The following is a 19,612-nucleotide window of genomic DNA, read 5'->3' on the forward strand; positions in this document are numbered from 1 at the left end:
GTGTTAGCATATATCTAACTAGTTGTTTTAATCTATTGAAAAGTTAAGTGTTGTGTGTGGTTGCTCTCACTGTCCTAATTATTTCACCTGCAACTGGACCATAGAATATCTTCTTCAGAATATTGTCTCAGGCATTCGTAGAATGTGGAATGGAAAAGCATTCCGTTTATCAAATAATTTGGTGAGATATTTATTATTATTGATATCTATTTATCACACACACACACACACACACACACACACACACACACACACACACACACACACACACACACACACACACACACACACACACACACACACACACACACACACACACCTTCAGATTACCTTTGCAGTTTCTCAAGCGTTCGCATGAAAGATCAAGCATAACCACATAATACTGTTAACTTTTATTTTCAATCCAGGTCGTTTTGTACAAGCATATTCAACATCGAAAATATGAACGTTCAAGGCACAATAATGAGGTTGCCCAATCTGGTAACAAAGTCATTTTTCTTTTCCGCCCTTCCGCCAAATTTCAGTTGTCCTGGGCAACCGTTAAAGCCGAGCCTTGGTATACGTTCACAAAGTTATTGGAATGAGATTAAAATATCTCAACATTTTGAACATTCATAGGGGACAGAAGGTCAAGTAAACAGTGTCCATCAATTTGTTCAAAATTCCTTTATGTCAATTGACACCCGCAAGAAAATCAAAATTTACATTTTATTCCAAATGATCCCATTCCCAAGCACTCTCTTTTTCCAAGTTATTGCGATTCCCCCTCTTCTCCCTCACCTCTTGGTTTGTTAGTTAATTGTCGGTTGGTTTGTTCCTTTTCTGTTTCATCTGCACTTTCCCCTTTCTCTTCATACCGTTTCATTCAGCTTGTTCACCCTCATGTGTCCTTCTCCCCCTCCCTTGATCTCACTCTCACTTCTACTCTGCTGTTGGTGTTTCCCCCTTTCCATTATACTCTTACTCTTCCACAAGCCTCGATCATGTGTACAGAAAAAAGGACTCATTACAATTTTTATGTATTTCTTTTTTAACATTGAAATCCTTTTTGTATTTGGAGGCAAATTAACAAGAACCACCCTGTCCATGGTGGAACACTTTACCAAAGAAACACCTTTATTTTGGAATTTGCATTTTACTGCAAAATTTTCGTCATTCCAGGTGTCAACTCCCAACAAAAAACAATCGGAATTTACATTTTAATTATTTTATGCATTTTCCAAGATCGTTAAAGCTTCTCGTTTTACAACATCATCCTTTTGTCACGGTTATTAACACAGTTTCATTAACAATAACGATCATTGTGCAATAGCAGTGTTCAGTATGGATGTCAGTTAACCAAACATCAGGTCAAAATTGCAAATTATGAGAGTAGTCTCTGGTCTGAACAAGCATCATCGCATGTCCACAAGTTGATGATGGGTCACGCAGCTTCATGAGCCCCTATCAGACAGACTGTGGCTAAAAGATTGTGCAATGTGCCTCAAACATCATTTCCATTTTAACCCAGACAAGAAGTACATTCAATGCCAAAAATGGAAGCATACAAACCTGCACAAATGTTTTGCAATGAAATAAAAACGATGATAATGATAATAATAATAATAATAATAATAAGAAGAAACTTTCAGGGCTTTGTACATTTTACAAATGCAAAAGAATATACATTTCATTCATACCCCCCCCCTTCCCCCCATAAAACACCTCTTTGCCATCCACATTTTTCTCAAATATCCTTTCCTATCTATTTGTTAGTAAACAATTGAGGGTAGGGTGTTGGGTTGGTAAACAATAATATAGAGGGAAGAGTGGTTAACCGCTGGATATTATATGTGTGAATCGTGCTCGTTTGTATATACTCATCTGCTGTATTTGCAATATATTTGTGGCATTTTCATTGATTTTTTTTTTAAAGTGCTCCTTTAATTTACATGTCGATTCAAATACTTATGTGGGTTGTTCAAAAAGCTAAACAAATGCTCAAAATAGTCAATAAAAAAAGGATCAAAATAGTCCGAGACACACAAAGCTCGAAATAGTCCGAGATACTTATATGGGCCAGGAGTATTCCGAGACACTTATTCAAATACTTATGTGGGCTTAAAAATCTCGAGTCCAAAACACAAAGGTTTTCAAAAATTTACTGGTCTTTACAGGCCACAATTATCATAATGTCCTCGTGGCGTCGGCTGGAGAAGATTTTTGAACAAACAATTTCACAAACTGGCTGGCCTGGCTTGTCGTTCGTTCAATGAAATAGATTAGAGAAGGAATTTGGAATTTGGCCATTGTGCCGGGGATGGCTTGCCTACTCTTCATGAAGGACACTGGGATATTTAACATCCGCTAAAGCTAACAGACAGGACGCCTAGTTTAACATCCATCTGAGGGATGGCACAAACATTAATGAATTGCCCTGCCTGTGAAACTGGGATGACAGTTTATACCTGGGTCGGGATTCAAACCCAGGCGAGTTCAGAAAAGAGTTCAAACATCTCGGCTATCCTGCCAGCTTGGCATTCAAAAGGCTTTTAAATTTTTTTATTTTTTACAATTTCCAACAAGATACGACTAATATATTTTCTTATAAACTTATACATGTTTTGGAAAATAAGTTAATCTTGCTGCTCCAATATTTGGAACGTTGCTCATAAGTTAACACATTTATTTTAACCACTACCCCCCATTAACATCAATTGGAGACTTCCAGCTCCAGTCTCACAATGGACAAGATCCAACTTAACATCTACATCCCCTTAAAACCAACTTGCTTAATTTTTGTTTGCTTTGTGCATTAGTATTAATCTGAGAACCCACCTACCCCACCAAGTTTTGTCATTTATGTGCAAATTGTTGATAACATTCTACACATTAAGGGAGGGTAGGGTTGGGTGGGGGTGGGCAGGCTTAGCCTGGATGACCAAGAGGCTTATTTACGTTGGAGCTTTCAATTTACAAAAGTGAACTACTTTGAAACACCATTTGGAAAGAAAGCATGTGCAAAACAAACTGATGACAAATCAACCCTCCCACAACTTTTTCACCAACACTATCAGTGTTGTTGAGCAAGTGACACTCATCATGTTTCATGGTTTTGTTAATTGGAAATGTTCTAACTGATGGAATGTCGTTGTTAAATTATTAATTTTACTAAATACAAAAATAAATACTTTTTGTTTGGCTTTGATAACAATGGAGAATGCTTTGGCAGGGTGATATTATGAAGAAGATGAAGTTTCAAAGCAAATATCACTTTGTACATGGGGGTGCAAATTTCCAGCACATGTGCATGTCAGAAAGAAAAAAAATAAAAATAAATAAAACAGCCCGCTTTTCCCACATCCTCTCTCATTCATCCATGCCATATTATTAATCCCTTTTCCTTCCAATATTAATTTATCGACACTCCCACTGCCCCCACCCCAAGCACTCAACAACATATGTAGATATCCTTTTGCAATCATACATTTGTATAAAATAAAATTTTGATTGAAAAAAAAAAAAATCGATCTGGACGAATGATAGACATCCCATGCAAAAGAAGAAGAAAGGTTGGAGGACTGGTAAGAATAAACAAACCTGATATTAGAAAGATTGTCCAATCACTATCTCTTGGGTCGAATTGCATGAAGATGAGAACCAAGCAGAGTTCAGTAAATACTTTTGGATGGATTAAAGTCTTTCCAAAACTGGAACGAGAGGGTGAGCTGAATGTGTGAAGCAGATTGTGCAGATCCAAGATGTATGTATGAGATGGTGGATGGTGGATGCTAAACCACAAGGACTTGACGTTAAATGTCCCAAAATAAAATTTTATCGATTGTACGACTTGTCTTTACAATTCGTAACGGGAGTACATGACACATCCAAAATAGTCCGACAGGATGCCAAAGAGGTTGTGCATTTGCAAGAGCAAATAGACTGTCAGGTTGATGTTTCCTTCTCACACATCAAGTGTGCAGTCCCCTCTAATGGATGTGAAGCATCTCTTGGCATTATCAGGTGGAAGTTAGAGATCCTACTGTGACTTTTGATGAAGGACAAGTGAGTTATCGTCAAATTCCAAATCCTGCCTGAATGTGCAAGGGCATGCAGCACAGCCGCACTTCAGCAATGACGCAACTGGCGAAACAAATTCACAAATGAATCTGGTTCAATACACACAGGTCAACGACAACTTCCAAAACATAGACGGTCTTATTAAATGAGCAAATAAAGTAGAGGAAAATAAAATTTGCCCAAAACAAATCCATGCCCCACCACGACATCCCAAGTTTACTGCACAAATGCCACTAACTGCTCCCTTCTCCAATTCATCAAAACACATTTGCTACGAATGTTTAACATAAATATAAACAAGTTTTGAAACAAAATTTAAAATTTGGACAGCTGTTTAAGAGCACTATGCAAAACGTAATAATCATAATTATAAGAAAGTATTGCGTATATTCTGAGTGAAGATGGAACCCGAGTAAGTCAAAATAATGTGGAAAAGTTGTCCAACATCACGAGTGCATCAGACGATCAGAAAGTCAACCAAACCGATGCAAGAGATCTGGATTCTGTTCAGAAATAGCAAAGGTGGAACAATGTGCCTGAAAGCACACCGCGACACAAAGGAAATTAATGGTTCAGGTGGTTCCAAAGCAGAGACAGATTACAATGCCTTGGTTGAGTCCTCAGTGATGGAGCTACGTGATGATGGCACAACATTGTGTGGCGTCGAGTGGTGTGCTGAGAGCCCATAATAGCACACCTGTACCAAAATTGCCACGTCGACACACATTTGCAGCGCACCGCACACCGAGAATTGCATGGGTGCTGAGCGTACGAGGAAGTATGCCGTTTTGAACGTGTCACCACTTGTCCACATTAGTACCATGGGCACACTGTCAGCAAGAAAGAGATAGGCAATTAGAGTGGTTAAAGGAAAGCAATAGATTCTGCAAATATGCATACAAGTTTAAGGCTTATGTATTTGGCACAAGATCCAAGATCGCAAAGTTTTATTTCAAATCACACCAGTAGACCAGCTTTGGTAAAATGATATCTCAACTTGTCAAGTTGATTGTACAAATACACTGGAAAAGGTATTTGATGAAGCAACAAAGAAGGTATATCCAGGTGGCATTAAAAGAGGTAAAAAGTTAATGAGAAGATGGAGAAGCATTCTTCAAAATAAAGATCAATTACTGCACATAAGGAACATGAAGGAATGCACACACACACACACACACACACACACACACACACACACACACACACACACACACACACACACACACACACACACACACACACACACACACACACACGGTAAGTACTAACAAAGGCTATATAATTTCAAGTTATAACCTGAACTGATAAGCAATCGACTGATTTCCCAACTGCCCGGATCAACTGGGCATCAGTTTCCATAGAGATTTCGATCCTTTCAGCCCAGAACCGATCCAAAAGGTGGATCCACAATCCCAATCGCCAGTCCACATCAGTGGATTACTAAACATCAATGCACCCACATCCTCAAAGTTGTGTCCAGACAGTCAACACAGCAATATCCTTCTTCAAACTTATTGAATTATTATTTTTATTGAAAGTACTACAACATATGAATAACTTACTTTAATCACACACCACTTTATCAAAACTAATAAATGTGTGTGTGTGTGTGTGTGTGTGTGTGTGTGTGTGTGTGTGTGTGTGTGTGTGTGTGTGTGTGTGTGTGTGTGTGTGTGTGTGTGTGTGCGCGTGTGTGTGCGTGTGTGCGCGTGTGTGCGCGCGCGCGCGCGCCAGTGTGTCTTCTCCATAACTCCAAAACCATAAAACCTAGCAGCCTGAAACTTTTCATGCATACAAAGAAAACTCCAAGGAGGGGCAGAGTGAAAATTTGGTGTTTGGGTTAATTAAAACAACCAATGAACCATTTAATTGGAGTGCTTGCATGAGTACTTAAAGCCACTAGCCAAACGCCTTCCAGTTGAAAGCGGGACGGCGACGTCATCCTGAACGAATGGATCACTCAGTGAGGACACTTTTGCCCGCAAGTCACCCCGAGCGAGCGGCTCGTGCTCAGTCTGCCCCGAGCGAGCGGCTCGTGCTCAGTCTAGCCCGAGCGAGCGGCTCGTGCTCAGTCTGCCCCGAGCCAGCGGCTCGTGCTCAGTCTGCCCCGAGCGAGCGGCTCGTGCTCAGTCTGCCCCGAGCGAGCGGCTCGTGCTCAGTCTGCCCCGAGCGAGCGGCTCGTGCTCAGTCTGCCCCGAGCGAGCGGCTCGTGCTCAGTCTGCCCCGAGCGAGCGGCTCGTGCTCAGTCTGCCCCGAGCGAGCGGCTCGTGCTCAGTCTGCCCCGAGCGAGCGGCTCGTGCTCAGTCTACCCCGAGCGAGCGGCTCGTGCTCAGTCTACCCCGAGCGAGCGGCTCGTGCTCCGTCTACCCCGAGCGAGCGGCTCGTGCTCAGTCTACCCCGAGCGAGCGGCTCGTGCTCCGTCTACCCCGAGCGAGCGGCTCGTGCTCCGCCAACCCTGAGCGAGCGGCTCGTGCTCAGTCTACGCCGAGCGAGCGGCCCGTGCTCCGTCACCCCGAGCGAGTTGTGAAATAACACCCGATTTCCAAGCCGTTTGCCGTATTAACATGCTTTCTAAATTACCGAGGCAAATTTTTTCCATCCGTCATACGCAGCTGTTTATAAAGAGAAGTGTTTGTGAACATATCCCTGAAACGTCTATATTAATGAAACGATATTTTTCGGTGAAAGCTACTCATGGTTTTTGGGTTGTTGCTGATATCAGCCAAACGTGTGTTTGTTGTTCCGAAAGCATAACTCTATCTCTCTCCATCCCTCCAATCTTTGCTCTACCCCCTTCCAATGCAGTGAAGCATCCTACTCCCACACCTCTCTCATGCTCCCCTCCCCTCTATTTCTCTCTGTCTATCTCTGGATGGTGTTTGTCTCCCGACGTGTCCAAGCGGTGTTTGTCTGGCCAGCTTGGCTCCAGACGTATCCGGGCAGTGTTTGTCTCCGGATGTTAATTCATACACAATGGCACGTCTGCCTTCCCTTCCTCTCACCTCACACTCTCTTCCCTCCTCCACCCCTCCTCGCTCCCCCTCCCTCCTCTCTCCCCCCCACCCTATCACGCTCTTCCTCCCTCCCCACCTTTAGTATTCCCATCAGCAAAGCGACAGGTGGTATTTGCTGGTATAATAATATATTAAGTGATAAACACTTTACGTTGAAGACATTTCCAGACACAGCACCTCCATCTAACCATAGACTCAAACTTTCATTCAAATATTCAAAATGTCATCAATAACCGATTTTAACATGCTTCACTGCGTATCCCAGCAACCACGAACAAATTATTTTAATGCATATTTATAATGTATTATATGAATCATATTTATTGATACATTTTTATATGTATTTCTTTTATTTCATTTTTTTACGAGCAAATACAACCCGTCACTTTGCTGACGGGGGTGTAAAGGGGAGAGAGGTGGAGAAAGAGAGAGGGAGAGTTTGGCGGCGGGGAGGGAGAGAGGGGAGGCAGGAAGTACAGATGGAAGGGAGGGGTGGGGAGAGAAGGGAGGGGAAGCAAGGAGTGGGTGAAGAAGGCAGAGCTCGGAAGGGGAGAAGAGGAAGGAAGGGGGGGTGGAGGTGGGGAGGGCAATGCCCCACGAAATGTTGCAATACACTGCAGGAGGGAGGGGTACGAGAGGGAGAAAGTGACAAACAGACAGGGTGACAAAGGTGTTGGAGGAGAGTGCTGCATTTTATTCAGAGGGGGGGAGCGAGTTGGGGCAAGAGTGGGGAGGGGGGTGGGGGGAGGAGGAAAAAAAAAGAGAAAGGTGAGGAGTTGAGGTGGTGTTAGCAAAGAGAGTGATATGTTATGCTTAATGACCGAACACAAATAAATAAATAAAAAAAAAACAACTCATGTCAGAACTGATGGACAGACAACGATACAACAGTTTATAATGTTAACCACTGGCACATCTGTAAAAACATTAATATCCCAGTTCCAGAAAATTTGTGGGAACATTAACCAAAAGCATGTATTGACAACATGGAAGTACTGCTCACGTATGACATAATGATCACATGGAGCATGAATATCGAAAACAAAGCATTGCGACGAGATATCATACTTGGGTACAAAAACGAGAGAAGGCGGCATTGCTAAGTGAGGTGTTGATACCAGTGATTTCGGATTAAACAATACAGAAATCAAGAAAATGACCAACACCAACACCTCAAGAATGAAGTGAAAAGATCCTGGAAACTGAAAAATGCCAAAGTTGTACCAGTGATAGTTGGAGCTACGGGAATGATGACAAAGAAACTCACAGAGCTATTAAAAACCATCCCTGGGGATATGACTACAAACGAACTACATTTGGAAGCTGTCCGAGACTCAGTGACGATCCTGAAGAGAGCCCTCGGCACAAAACTTCACAGCTTGGTCCATGAATCGTGACCCCCTTACCGAAATAAAGGTGGATACTTTGAGCCCACCCTGGGAGGACTCCATTCCACATTCTGAAACTCGCATATGAAGATGCCAATCAACAGCGCACGCACGCACGCACACACGCACACACACACACGCACGCACACACCTGATATTGGAAACAACCCAAAAACCATGAGTAGCTTTCACCAAAAAATAATGTTGCACTTCTATAGACCTTTCAGGAATATGTTCACAAACATTAATTTTTGTAAACAGCTGTGTGTGATGGGTGGGAAAAAAATGTGGCTCGGGAATTTAGAAAAATTAATACGGTGAACCGCCCGCCCAGAGTGACTGAGCACGAGCCTCCCGTCCAGGGTGGCGGAGCACGAGCCGCCCATCCAGGGTGGCGGAGCACGAGCCGCCCATCCAGGGTGGCGGAGCACGAGCCGCCCGTCCAGGGTGGCAGAGCACGAGCCGCCCGCCCAGGGTGGCGTGCAGGCAAAAGAGTCCGCAGTGAGTGAACGATTTGCTCAGAAGGACATAGCGTGGTTCCGCTATCGACTCGAAAGCGCTCGGCAAGTGGCTTTAGCACTCATGCAAGCACTCCAATTAAATGGTTGCTAAGGAACAGTTGTGGCCAGGCTGTCGCATATCATATAGGATCCCTTTAACTTTAAAGCCTGTTTTCACTGTGCGCAGCAGTTAATGAAATAAAATTACTTCATCCACAAAAGAGTTACAGCTAAATGCAGAACAGCCCGGGAGACATCACAAAGTTCAATCGCCCATGGAATAACCATTGCAGATAATCCGCCATCTTGCCTGTGCACGCATCACATGGTTCATCGGTTCGGGGTCGCCTGATGAAGGATATAATTAAATATGGCCATTAATTATCTTCAAAAGGGATGTTTTAATTCATCCAAACACCCAATTATCACTCTTGCACTTCCTTGGAGTTTTTTTTAGTATGCATGCAAGGTTTCAGGCTGCTAGGTTTTATCGTTTTGGAGTTATGGAGGAGACACACTGACACCTCCTTCCTCTCCCTCCCCTCACCCTACGGTTTTACATGATACTATTTTTTTGTGTTCATAGTTGAGGTTCATGGAAGAGCGAGCACACTGACTGGATCAGGAAGTAACAGACAAAAGCAGGACGCTACACACGCATGCATGGAGAATATTTTTTTCATGTGGAGAATTTATAAAGAAAATGTATTGAGGTTGCGAATTTGCATTCCTCTCCTACACACTTCCCCCCGCAATTCCCTTGACTATAAATTTTTTTTTTTTTTTTTTAACAAGACTTCCCGAGCACACTCCAAGTACAACCAACAAATTTCAACTAATTCTGTCCAGCGGTTTAGGAGTGCATACAAGATAAACACACTTAGATATGGCATGATAATAAATATTATGCAGTAACAGATTGCAATACTGTCGAGTCACAGAAAAGGGATTTAAAGTAGCAGTGTGAATGTGGTGCATCACATGTGCACTCAAGTGGTGATATCGTGTCAGGCAGTCACAGGATATCAAGCATGTAAACAAAATTTATGCATGATGAACTTCCAGATTTTACAGAGAGAAAGAGAAAGGATAGAGAAAGTAGGGAGAGGAGGGAGAGGGAGAGGGAAGAACAAACACCCATGGGAGTCACTTTCCTGTACCAATATAGTGGTGGAAATTTTTTAAATAAAGCTTCTCATGGCCAGGCAAAATAAATGGCACACAGTATGGCCCCTCACTTGTGCATCGATAAAATGGAAAGCAAAACTATGTAAGAGGTATTCGGGTGCACCTGATGCCAACTACCTCATGCCATCGGTGGAGTGCTTGTGGTAGTTGTGGTAGAGCTGAGGAGCACCAAGCATTGCCTCTGTGAAGAGGGCAAGGAAACCAATGGCCTCGATGCAAATGGGTGATGAGCGGAGCAGGAATGCAATGATGGTGGCAAGCAAAGAGAACACGCAAATGCATTGTATATAGTCCACAAAGCGACTCCAGCACCAAAAATAGCGCAGCTGCAGATCTGACAGGTGATGAGAAATGATATGGGGAAAGTAATAATAATAAAAAAACTTTTTAAAGCAAACAAGACATACTTCATCCTTAATACAAGCCTTCCTTCAAATAATCTAAAATGCCACTCCAGAGACTGACATGTTCGTCCAAGCACAACCATAATATGAAACGAGCAGAACTGTAAAATAAAAATCCACAGGTGAAAATGTACAAAAGAAAATAAAATTCAGCCAAACACGATTTATCTCGCCCTCGAAGGACGAAGACAAAAAAAAAACTCAACAGATGAAGCTACATCAGAAGAAGAAAAAAAAAAGGAATGAGAGACGACTGCAGTGGAGTAGAGCTTTGGCACAATCTCCTCTATATAATATTGACACAAAAACATTTTTGCAGTTCATATTAAACATACAGATTAAAACAACGGCAAAATCAAAACATTGCATCAAATTAATCTCGACAGCAATGTCACAAAAATGAACGAGCAGATATTATGAAACATCTGGAACTTCAATAATGGGTTTGTAAAGAGCTTAATGGATGCCAGCCCCCCCAAAATAAACTGCAAGTCGGAGGCAAAATGGGGTATTGTTGTTAACCCCTTGACTGCTGGAAACCTGTGCGGAGGACCTTGGAGACGGATCACAAATTCCATGATTTGCGCCCGGTAATAGGAAAGTCCATCACACACTGCACTGCAAGAAAGCGGCCCAAGTTGCGTCACCTTCAGATCAAACTCCACATTAAAATTAAACACATCATTAAAAAAAAAAGCCTCAACAAGGGCTGGGTGAGAGCAGGCAAGAGATGTTAACTTGCATCTCAATCTCCAGGACCTCTCCTCCACCACCACTACCTCCCAAAGCAAATCTCTTTGGTTTAAAGGGTCAAATCATTTTCGAAGAACAGGTCTCAGCTGTTGATCCGGATAGTTATTAAACCGGTCAGTTACTTTTATAATAAAGATCAGTCAGATCAGTTATTTGGTTTCTTATTATGGTTATTCTGCCTCCTTCAATCCTGAAGATTCTTGCAGAAGATTATTGTTTCAACATCATGTAATGGGATACAGGTACAGTTGTATGTAAGTACGGTATGCTGTGAGAATAGAGGGCTGTTTGGATTATTATTTTCCTCAGTGCCATATCAAGTGCAGGACAAGCTGAAGTATTTCTTCAAATCTCGAGCGTCCACAATCCCACCACCTGCACCTCCCTTTGCAGCATCCCACTCTTCCTCATTGTAATGACAGCATACAGAGGCATTCGAAAAAAAATAAGCTGTGTTACCATACGTTTTCCTGGGCTGGATAAAATATTAATCATTGTGAACGAAAGCTCCTCGAGGACAAAGAGCCATTCGTTCATGGCTCAAGTCTGACATTGAAAAAGCTTCGTTTCCAGAAAACGATGTAAAATGCCAACTGACAATGCAAGAAAAACTAAAACTTCCTTTCATTAAATAGAGAGATGATACACCAAATCTCAAAACATGCATCGGCACAATCTCTTGAGCTTTCATTAGTTTGGCACACAGCCTGACTTTTGAGGCATCTGCTATAATGGTGCTCAGAATTTCTCTGTGAGTGGAAACCACAGGTTTCTCCTGATGGATTTTTATCGTCTTGAGATGTCCTCGTCGCACACCAGCTTCAAGAGAGACAAGTTTTTGGAACGGTCTTATTTTTCGGTATACATTAACAACATCGTGTTTTCTCTGGACGGGTCCCCTGGTAAATTTGGCAAAAGACTCCAGTCTGAGTGGAAGGATAGTAAACTACTCTAGACTTTTGAGTCATCAGCTACTACAGCGTCTGTCCATAAAGAAATGGAAAAAAAAAGGTCATTAGTGAGCTACTTCATGAAACACATCTTTCAATGGAGGACAATCCAATGCTCTCGCTCTGTCCCTTCATTAGGCCTAGGTCACATTTGCCACGGCGGCCGTGGGGTCTCCAAAATCTACGGCCACTAGCAATTATACGGCGGCCGCAGTATTTCCACGGTCACACAATGTAGCAGTCACACATGTTTTTATTTTTCGGGGAGCCGCACGGCGTATTTAGGCCGAAGTCACATTTGCCACGGCAGCCGTGGGGTCTCCAAAATCTACGGCCATTAGCAATTATACGGCGGCCGCAGTATTTCCACAGTCACACATGTTTTTATTTTTCGGGGAGCCGCACGGCGTTTTTATAAATTGTGGAGACCGAAAACGTGGGGTTGCCGTACGGTCTTTGATTTGGGACCGTATGGTCACGTTCCTAAGGCGAACGTGCGACCAGACGGAAGGTAACAAATGGGTTAATTAATTAATTAATTAATTTTACTATTTCTTTTGTTTCGGCTTGTCGAATTGCTACGGCGAACGTAGAAATGAAAAAAGTTATAACTCCGCCTTACAATTCCACGGTGACCTTACGGCCTGTAAAATATAGCCAAACGGCGTAGGGCCACCCTGAGGCCACCGCACGTTTCTGTCAATTCAGAGGGCGTACGGCCTCCGTATCCTCGCCGTAGAGCAAATGTGACTTAGGCCTAAGGACCAGCTTTCAAACACCCTTCACCATCCACTCTACTTCTGTAATCAACCCCTGGAAGAAATACAGTCCCTGGAGCTCCGAAGCCTCACAATGTCACGACCTGCATTGGGAGAACCACATTTCTCAACTGGATTACAAACCAGGCCGATGCTTGGAATTCTCTGCAAAGCAAAGTCCATTCTGAACTACCAAGAGTTCATTAGCATACAGCTTTAATCCTTGAGTATTGGACCCATTTCCAGACTGATACAGCTACATCCCATCTTCTCGCCTGGAGACAATCAAATCCAAGGCTCTTGAAGTTCTTGGTACTCCTCTGGAGGAGGCCGATTAACAACGTCCGATTCTCACCCACCAGATGCAGTTTTGTGGACTCTGTTTTACAAATAGCCTTACTTCTGGCATTTCTTCTCCTGCCCTCTCATCCCTCCATCTTCCCTCAGCACATGCAAGCCACATACATTCTTACAGAATCCCGCACCTCTCTCCGTAACCACACCACATTATGGATGTTCATTGGCTTACTATTGTCAGTCTCTGGAGTGGGTGGTGAAACTTTTGGAGCTACATCAATTTGCAGAGGGTACTGATGAAGTTTACAGACTGCAACCCAGCTGCCAGACAACCAAGAGCCCAGACCCTGGTTTATCATCCAGAAAGGCTGACTAATCACCCCAGTGTATAATCTTGAGTCCCATTTATCAGTTTGTGACTGGAAGAGGCATCAAAATTGCGATTTTGAGGAGCCCATTTGATCCTGGTTGAATTTCATTGGTTGAACTTGGTGCCCTCACTCCAGCATGCATACATCTTTTCCCTTCTTATAACTAATGGCATACAACATCAGAAAAACCAAATTCACTCTGGTCCATCATGCAGAATAGGCTTGTCCCACATCCTTTCCTATATCCTACAAAAAAAACATCCATGGACTTCACTCAAATGTCAACTCTGCACCACCACCCTTCAATCATCTAAACCTCACCTCCTTGTCCTTATATAAACTCACACAGCAGAGCCAAGTGAATGTAATTATCTCCAGTGTTCTTGCTACCAACTCCACCATTAATTTGGCTTCAAAGCTGACGTCAGGCACTTACTGCATGTTGGCACAAAAAAAATTCAGCATCTCAAGTCAACTGTACTTCTCCAATTGTTTTTTTTTTGCTTCTTTGGATGACGTTCGCGCTTAAACCTCATCAAATTTCTTTGTTGTGTCTATCCTTCTCCAAATGGTGGCAATTATTCCAAACTCTTGGAACATCTGAACATCTCAAAAGTCTCTACTCAAAAACTTTTCATCCTATGAAATCACTGCACTTAGTAATCTCAATATTCACAATTCCACTTGGCTTCTTCCTTCATGTCTCCAACCGAAATGGACAAGAATCTGAAGCATTCACCATTATAAAGGCCCTTCCTCAGCTTGTCACAGACCACACAAATATCTCCGATCATCCGAAAGATAACCCGAATGCTATATTCTCAGGTTTCTGTAAAAGCGCCCCTTGACTCCTCAAACCGATGTTTAATTTCTTTAACCAACCCTTCACACTCTCCAAATCACATCCCTCCACAAAATGCTTACTTTGTCGATTTGTTCGTACCAACTGGGATTAACCATGCCAAAATGATTCACAACTCCCTTGAAAATAATATTATTTCTCTCCAGATAATTATTCTAACCGATATCTTTTTTGGTACGTGGTTGTTTATACCTGAATCTATCAAACCTCTTAACTTGGTATGCAGTATGTGGCTGCTGGTTACATCATTGCTGAGAGCATTGGCACAGCTGTGTGTCTGATGTGGTTCGTGTCCCCTCGATGTAAGAACAGGAATTTGGAATTTTGTCAGGGTGCCAGTGATCGCTCGCCTACTATTTGCGAAGGACTCTTAGGGGTTTTTAACGTCCACCAATTAATGCTGGCAGATAGGATGCCCAGTTTAACGTACATCCAAGGAACGGTGCATACATTGATGCCTCGTCCCGCCTGCAAGACACCAGGTTGACAGTTTATAGCTGGGCCGAGATTTGAACCCAGGCTAATGGCTCAGTCAAGTGTGTGTACCTCTGAGATATTATGCCAGCCCCCTATCAAATGTGGTAAAATGCCATGTCCAAAATGGTGCAACCATCACTGCTCTGTCACAGTTCACAAAAAAAAATCCTTCGTTGCCAAGTGTAGAAGTCTGTACCTCATAAACAAACTCATGAACTCTATATCAAAGCACGCAACCGCTATACTTCAGGTATCAGTCAAGTTAAAGAACTCTTCAATTTCCATTCGACTCTTAAACTGCCTCTTGCTCTTAAGAAAGTCATGATTTTTGATTCATTGCCTAATCTATCTCCTGAAACGTCTGTGCATCTTTCTTCCCACCTGCCATCAACACTGATGGCTTTATCGTCACTATAATTCATGGACTGGCATTTGTTTGTCACACTACTCCTCCTACAGTTCTGGGCTGATTACATCCAGACTTGCTTTAGAGTTTAGAGGATTCGCATGACCCCAATAAATGTAGATGGGTGTTTTTATCTTTGTCGGTGGTCTGGAGGGCGTGAGGGTGGGGATGCAAACTCTCGATGTAAATGTGTATCGCTGCCTCCAGGTGGGAGAGGGTATTACAAGTCTCCTCCATTTACAGAACAGCATTCCTGTCCCCACGTTTTCCAGTGCAGATGTTTTGAATTATAAGCAGTAGGTATGTTTTTGCTTCATGCACGTAACATGGGGTTTTTTTTGCCTACACAGAGCTGTCAGTTGCCTATATTCCACCAAAATAGAGGCATGCATCAGAATAACATGTTGCATGCTTGGAACAAGATCACCTGTAGGGTGGGTACTCTGCAAGTTTCTTGTCATGCAAAATGAAGGCAGACACCTTTGCCATTCTTTTTGCATTTGCTAATCTGGTGACTCTGGGAAGACTCCACCTGACCCCACATCCATTATAATCATGCCTCCAGAATATTTTCGAGGAAAGTCTTGCAAAACCCTTCTCAAATTGGACACCAAAAAGGCAAATAGTCCTGATGGCACCCAATCCATCGTCTTGAAGAAACGCGCCCTTGAACTGGCTCCTGTTCCGACTCGACCGTATAAACTTTCCTACTCAACAAGGATCTTTCCTGCACCTTGGAAGCAAGCAAATATATTCCCTGTGTCTAAAAAAGAAGTGATAAATCTATTCCATGGAATTACTGCCCAATTGTCTAACATCAACCCTTTCCAAGGTTACTAAACTGTTGTCATTAAGCAGCCTCTGTCTATCCTTGAAAATTCAACTTTGCTTTGCAACCATCAAAACAGATCTACTGGTGATATACTTACTTATGTCACCAGTATGTAGTCTTTTGCCCTGGAGACATTTGGAGAGAATCCGGTTGTTGCATTATGAGATACCTCAATGCCTTTGATAAAGTCTGGCATAAATACCTTACTAAACTACCCCAGTATAGCAGTCCTACTCCCCTCATTACCTGCCTGGAAATATTCTTTACAGGATGTTCTATTGATACCTGCATGGCTGGTACCAGCTTTAAGACATTGAGTTTCATGGGCTAATCTCACTAATCATGGCCCTTCTTTTTATTAATGACATTGTTTGAACCACTATATACCCAATTCATCCCGATTCCAATGTCATCTCTCCACTCATCTGTCAACTTCAAATATTTTGTCTTCTTCCCAGTCATTGATTACAAACCACACTTCAACAGCCAACACTCTACATTCTGATCTCTCCTCAATATTGGAATGGGGCTCAAACAACTTGGTTACATTCATCCTCACCGAGACGCAATCCTTCTCATCTCAAATAATCAAAAACAATCTTCACTCTCTTTTCATGTCGAGCACATCACTCACATACTTTCACAGTCATCAATCTGGGAAATTGCAATTTCCTCTGATCTGTCCTGAAATACCCAATTGTAACTTTTGCCAGAAAAGCTTCCTGTAAATTGGCATTTATTTTCACAGTGAAAAAGTAAGTTACTTCTTCTCAACTGTGGAGATTATAAATATCAAGTTTGCCCCATGATGGATTACCACTCACACAATTGGGGTGGAGCTCTTCCATCTCTGTGCATATTTGGTCGAGTAGTCTCAGGCTAGAGCTCACATGTTGTCAGTCTTTAGCATCCAACCCATAATAGAGCAGTTACCTCTCTGTCCTTCTACCACCAAGGTCATTAGTCTGCAGATTATGACCTACAAGTCCTCCCTCCTTGAGATGCTGTCACTCCACACACCCATATTCAGCCAATCTTCCTTAATCTTTGCATATGTGCAGAACCAATAAATGTGCATCCTTTTTATTTCCTCACACCAATAAACTATGGTATCAACTTCCTCTTTCTGCTGGACCAACGACATACAACATAGCAGTTCAATGCCCAGATCAATAAGCTCTCCTGATCAAACCTTTCTCCTAACTTTTCCTTCAGTTCCTTTGGCTTGATATTAATTTTTTTTTTAAATTGTTTTTCCTGGTTACCCTTCCTGCTTCAAAACGAACGCTGACCTCCATTCTTTCATCTGCTCTTGCATCTGCATCTGTTGTTTCATGCCCCTCCCTCCAGCTTTTCAAAGGTGCTACCTATCATCACCTCATTATTTCTCCCATACTCACCCCCACTCTATTCTACCCTCACCGACGCCCTCCCGCAAATTTGCTTTCCATCACGTGTGATGTGTTCATGTCTCCTTGTCATCCTTTGATCCTCTGTCAATCAGTGAAACTGCTGTCCTTTATCGCTTATTAGCTTCTCCCTCAGCCTCGATTTCTGGATTTCAAAACAAATGTTTGTATTATTTGGTAGCAAAACACATTTGCTTTATAAAGTTTACAAGAATTATCAAAGGTAACACACCAGGAATAAATAAGATGTAATTGGAGATAGCAGTATGCGGTTATGCCTGGTGTTGGCTTCATGGTGAGGGTGGTGGGCTTGGGATCCTCGAGTCCCAAGTTCAAATCCCGCTTGGCTGTTGAATTAATACCAGGTGGGGTCGACTCAGCCTGTCATCCTTCTGAGGTCGGCAAAATGAGTGCCAGAATGCTGGGATGATTGAGCCATTCAAGTATCCTGCGTTGGAGTGGCGACCTGTCCAGGATTCTGCCCAATAGCCCAGGAGACTGCTTTGGCAGCACCAATGCTCTGTACAGAGTATGATCCTAATGGATGGATGGAGAACGTGGTATTTGACAATTTGGAGTGAAACCAATGAAGGAATCCAATTATCTTGTGAGTGCTAACTAACATTTTCAAAAATAGATGATGCGTGTGATTCATGTTCCCAGAAAATTAAAAGTGAGTGTTAAACCATCAATGCACAGTCAATTTTCTCCACAGTGAACTTTAAATGTCAATATGAACTTCAGATTTCAAAAATAAAAATAAAAAAAATAAAAGGAAATGCCAGCAGTAGTCTTCTTCTCCTTCTCTACCCTTTATAAGGAGGAGGAGGTTTAATGGTACCAAGCTTCTGCCCTGCCTCGACCACGGTACTCCTCTACTTTCCCGTCCTCAGCCAACTCTCTCCACTCTCCAACCACCCCTACCTTACTGATATCCCTCCTCACACAATTTTTCCATCTCAACTACAGTCTACCTCTTTTCCTCATACCTTGCTCCCTCAAGCTATCCACTCTCTTTTTGCAGTCTCTCTTCCTCCATCCCCACCATGTGTCCAGCCCACTTGAGCCTGCTTTTTAGCAACAAAAAAAATTCACCACTAAGTGATAAACTGGAGTGGTCTGACAGTGCTTCCCTGCCTCAAACCAATGTTCATGCTAAACTCCTCAGACATCCCAGGACCAACCAAAACTCTTCCCTTCGTTCCCTTGTACATTCCTTCCACCAACCTAACTTCTGCTTCTGGCACCATCTCAGTGTCACCATCACCATCTCTCTCAGGACAGTGTTGTAGGCCTTCTCCAAGTCCACAAATCCCAAATTAAAAAAGTTAAGAGGCCATTTAAGTATTATAGACACAAAAAAGAATTTTCAAATGCCACCAACCATAGTGTGGGAAAGGGAGTGGGAGGTTGAAAATGTGTGTTGATCTGAAGATAGCTCCTAAACATCGTGCACGAAGATAGACAAAGGCTCATCATTCAAATAACTAACATATGCTACACCAACAAGTGATTCATCTCTCAGAGAACATTGGTTGGTAAATATGCTTTTGTGTAGTTCTCTTGATAATTTCAAGATTATCTATCTATAGATAAGCACAGTTAGTTTTAAACCAAAAATGCAACAATGTTTTGTCACAATATAAGAGAAGACCAGAACTCCCAAAATTCTCATTTTTAGCTGATGATTACATATCTTATCGGAGGGTGCCACCTGCTGAGAAAAAGATATTGAAGTAGTAAGATATATTCTTTGATAATATTCCATTTTCCTTCTTACTTTATACAAAACCACATTTCATTCGTTTTTCCTCACTCAAGTACTGCAACTACAAAAGCAATTAAAGTACAGACAAATGTTAACTATGACTTCCATAAGTTAAAAAGGGAAAGGGAAATACTGAGAGATATGGAAGAAAAAGGAGAGAACAGAGCATTCTTTGT

General features: G+C 42.5%; 1 protein-coding gene across 2 annotated transcripts in view; it reads right to left on the reverse strand.

Annotated features, from left to right (window-relative positions):
- Positions 1-380: 380 nt before the first annotated feature.
- The window catches only part of SLC66A2 (solute carrier family 66 member 2), a 43,283-nt gene continuing 24,051 nt past the window's right edge, over positions 381-19,612 (reverse strand). For both annotated transcript variants that reach the window (XM_085888515.1, XM_085888516.1), the window contains 2 exons: positions 10,267-10,483; positions 381-4,889 (listed from right to left, as the gene is read on the reverse strand). In XM_085888515.1, coding sequence (XP_085744641.1) covers positions 4,658-4,889; positions 10,267-10,483 — 449 coding nt within the window. In that variant the 3' untranslated portion in view covers positions 381-4,657. The remainder of the gene's footprint in view (positions 4,890-10,266; positions 10,484-19,612) is intronic.

Source organism: Eptatretus burgeri, chromosome 7 (assembly GCF_056783735.1).
Source record: "Eptatretus burgeri isolate ZD-2024b chromosome 7, Ebu_testis_v1, whole genome shotgun sequence".
In the NCBI taxonomy this organism is placed as follows: domain Eukaryota; kingdom Metazoa; phylum Chordata; class Myxini; order Myxiniformes; family Myxinidae; genus Eptatretus; species Eptatretus burgeri.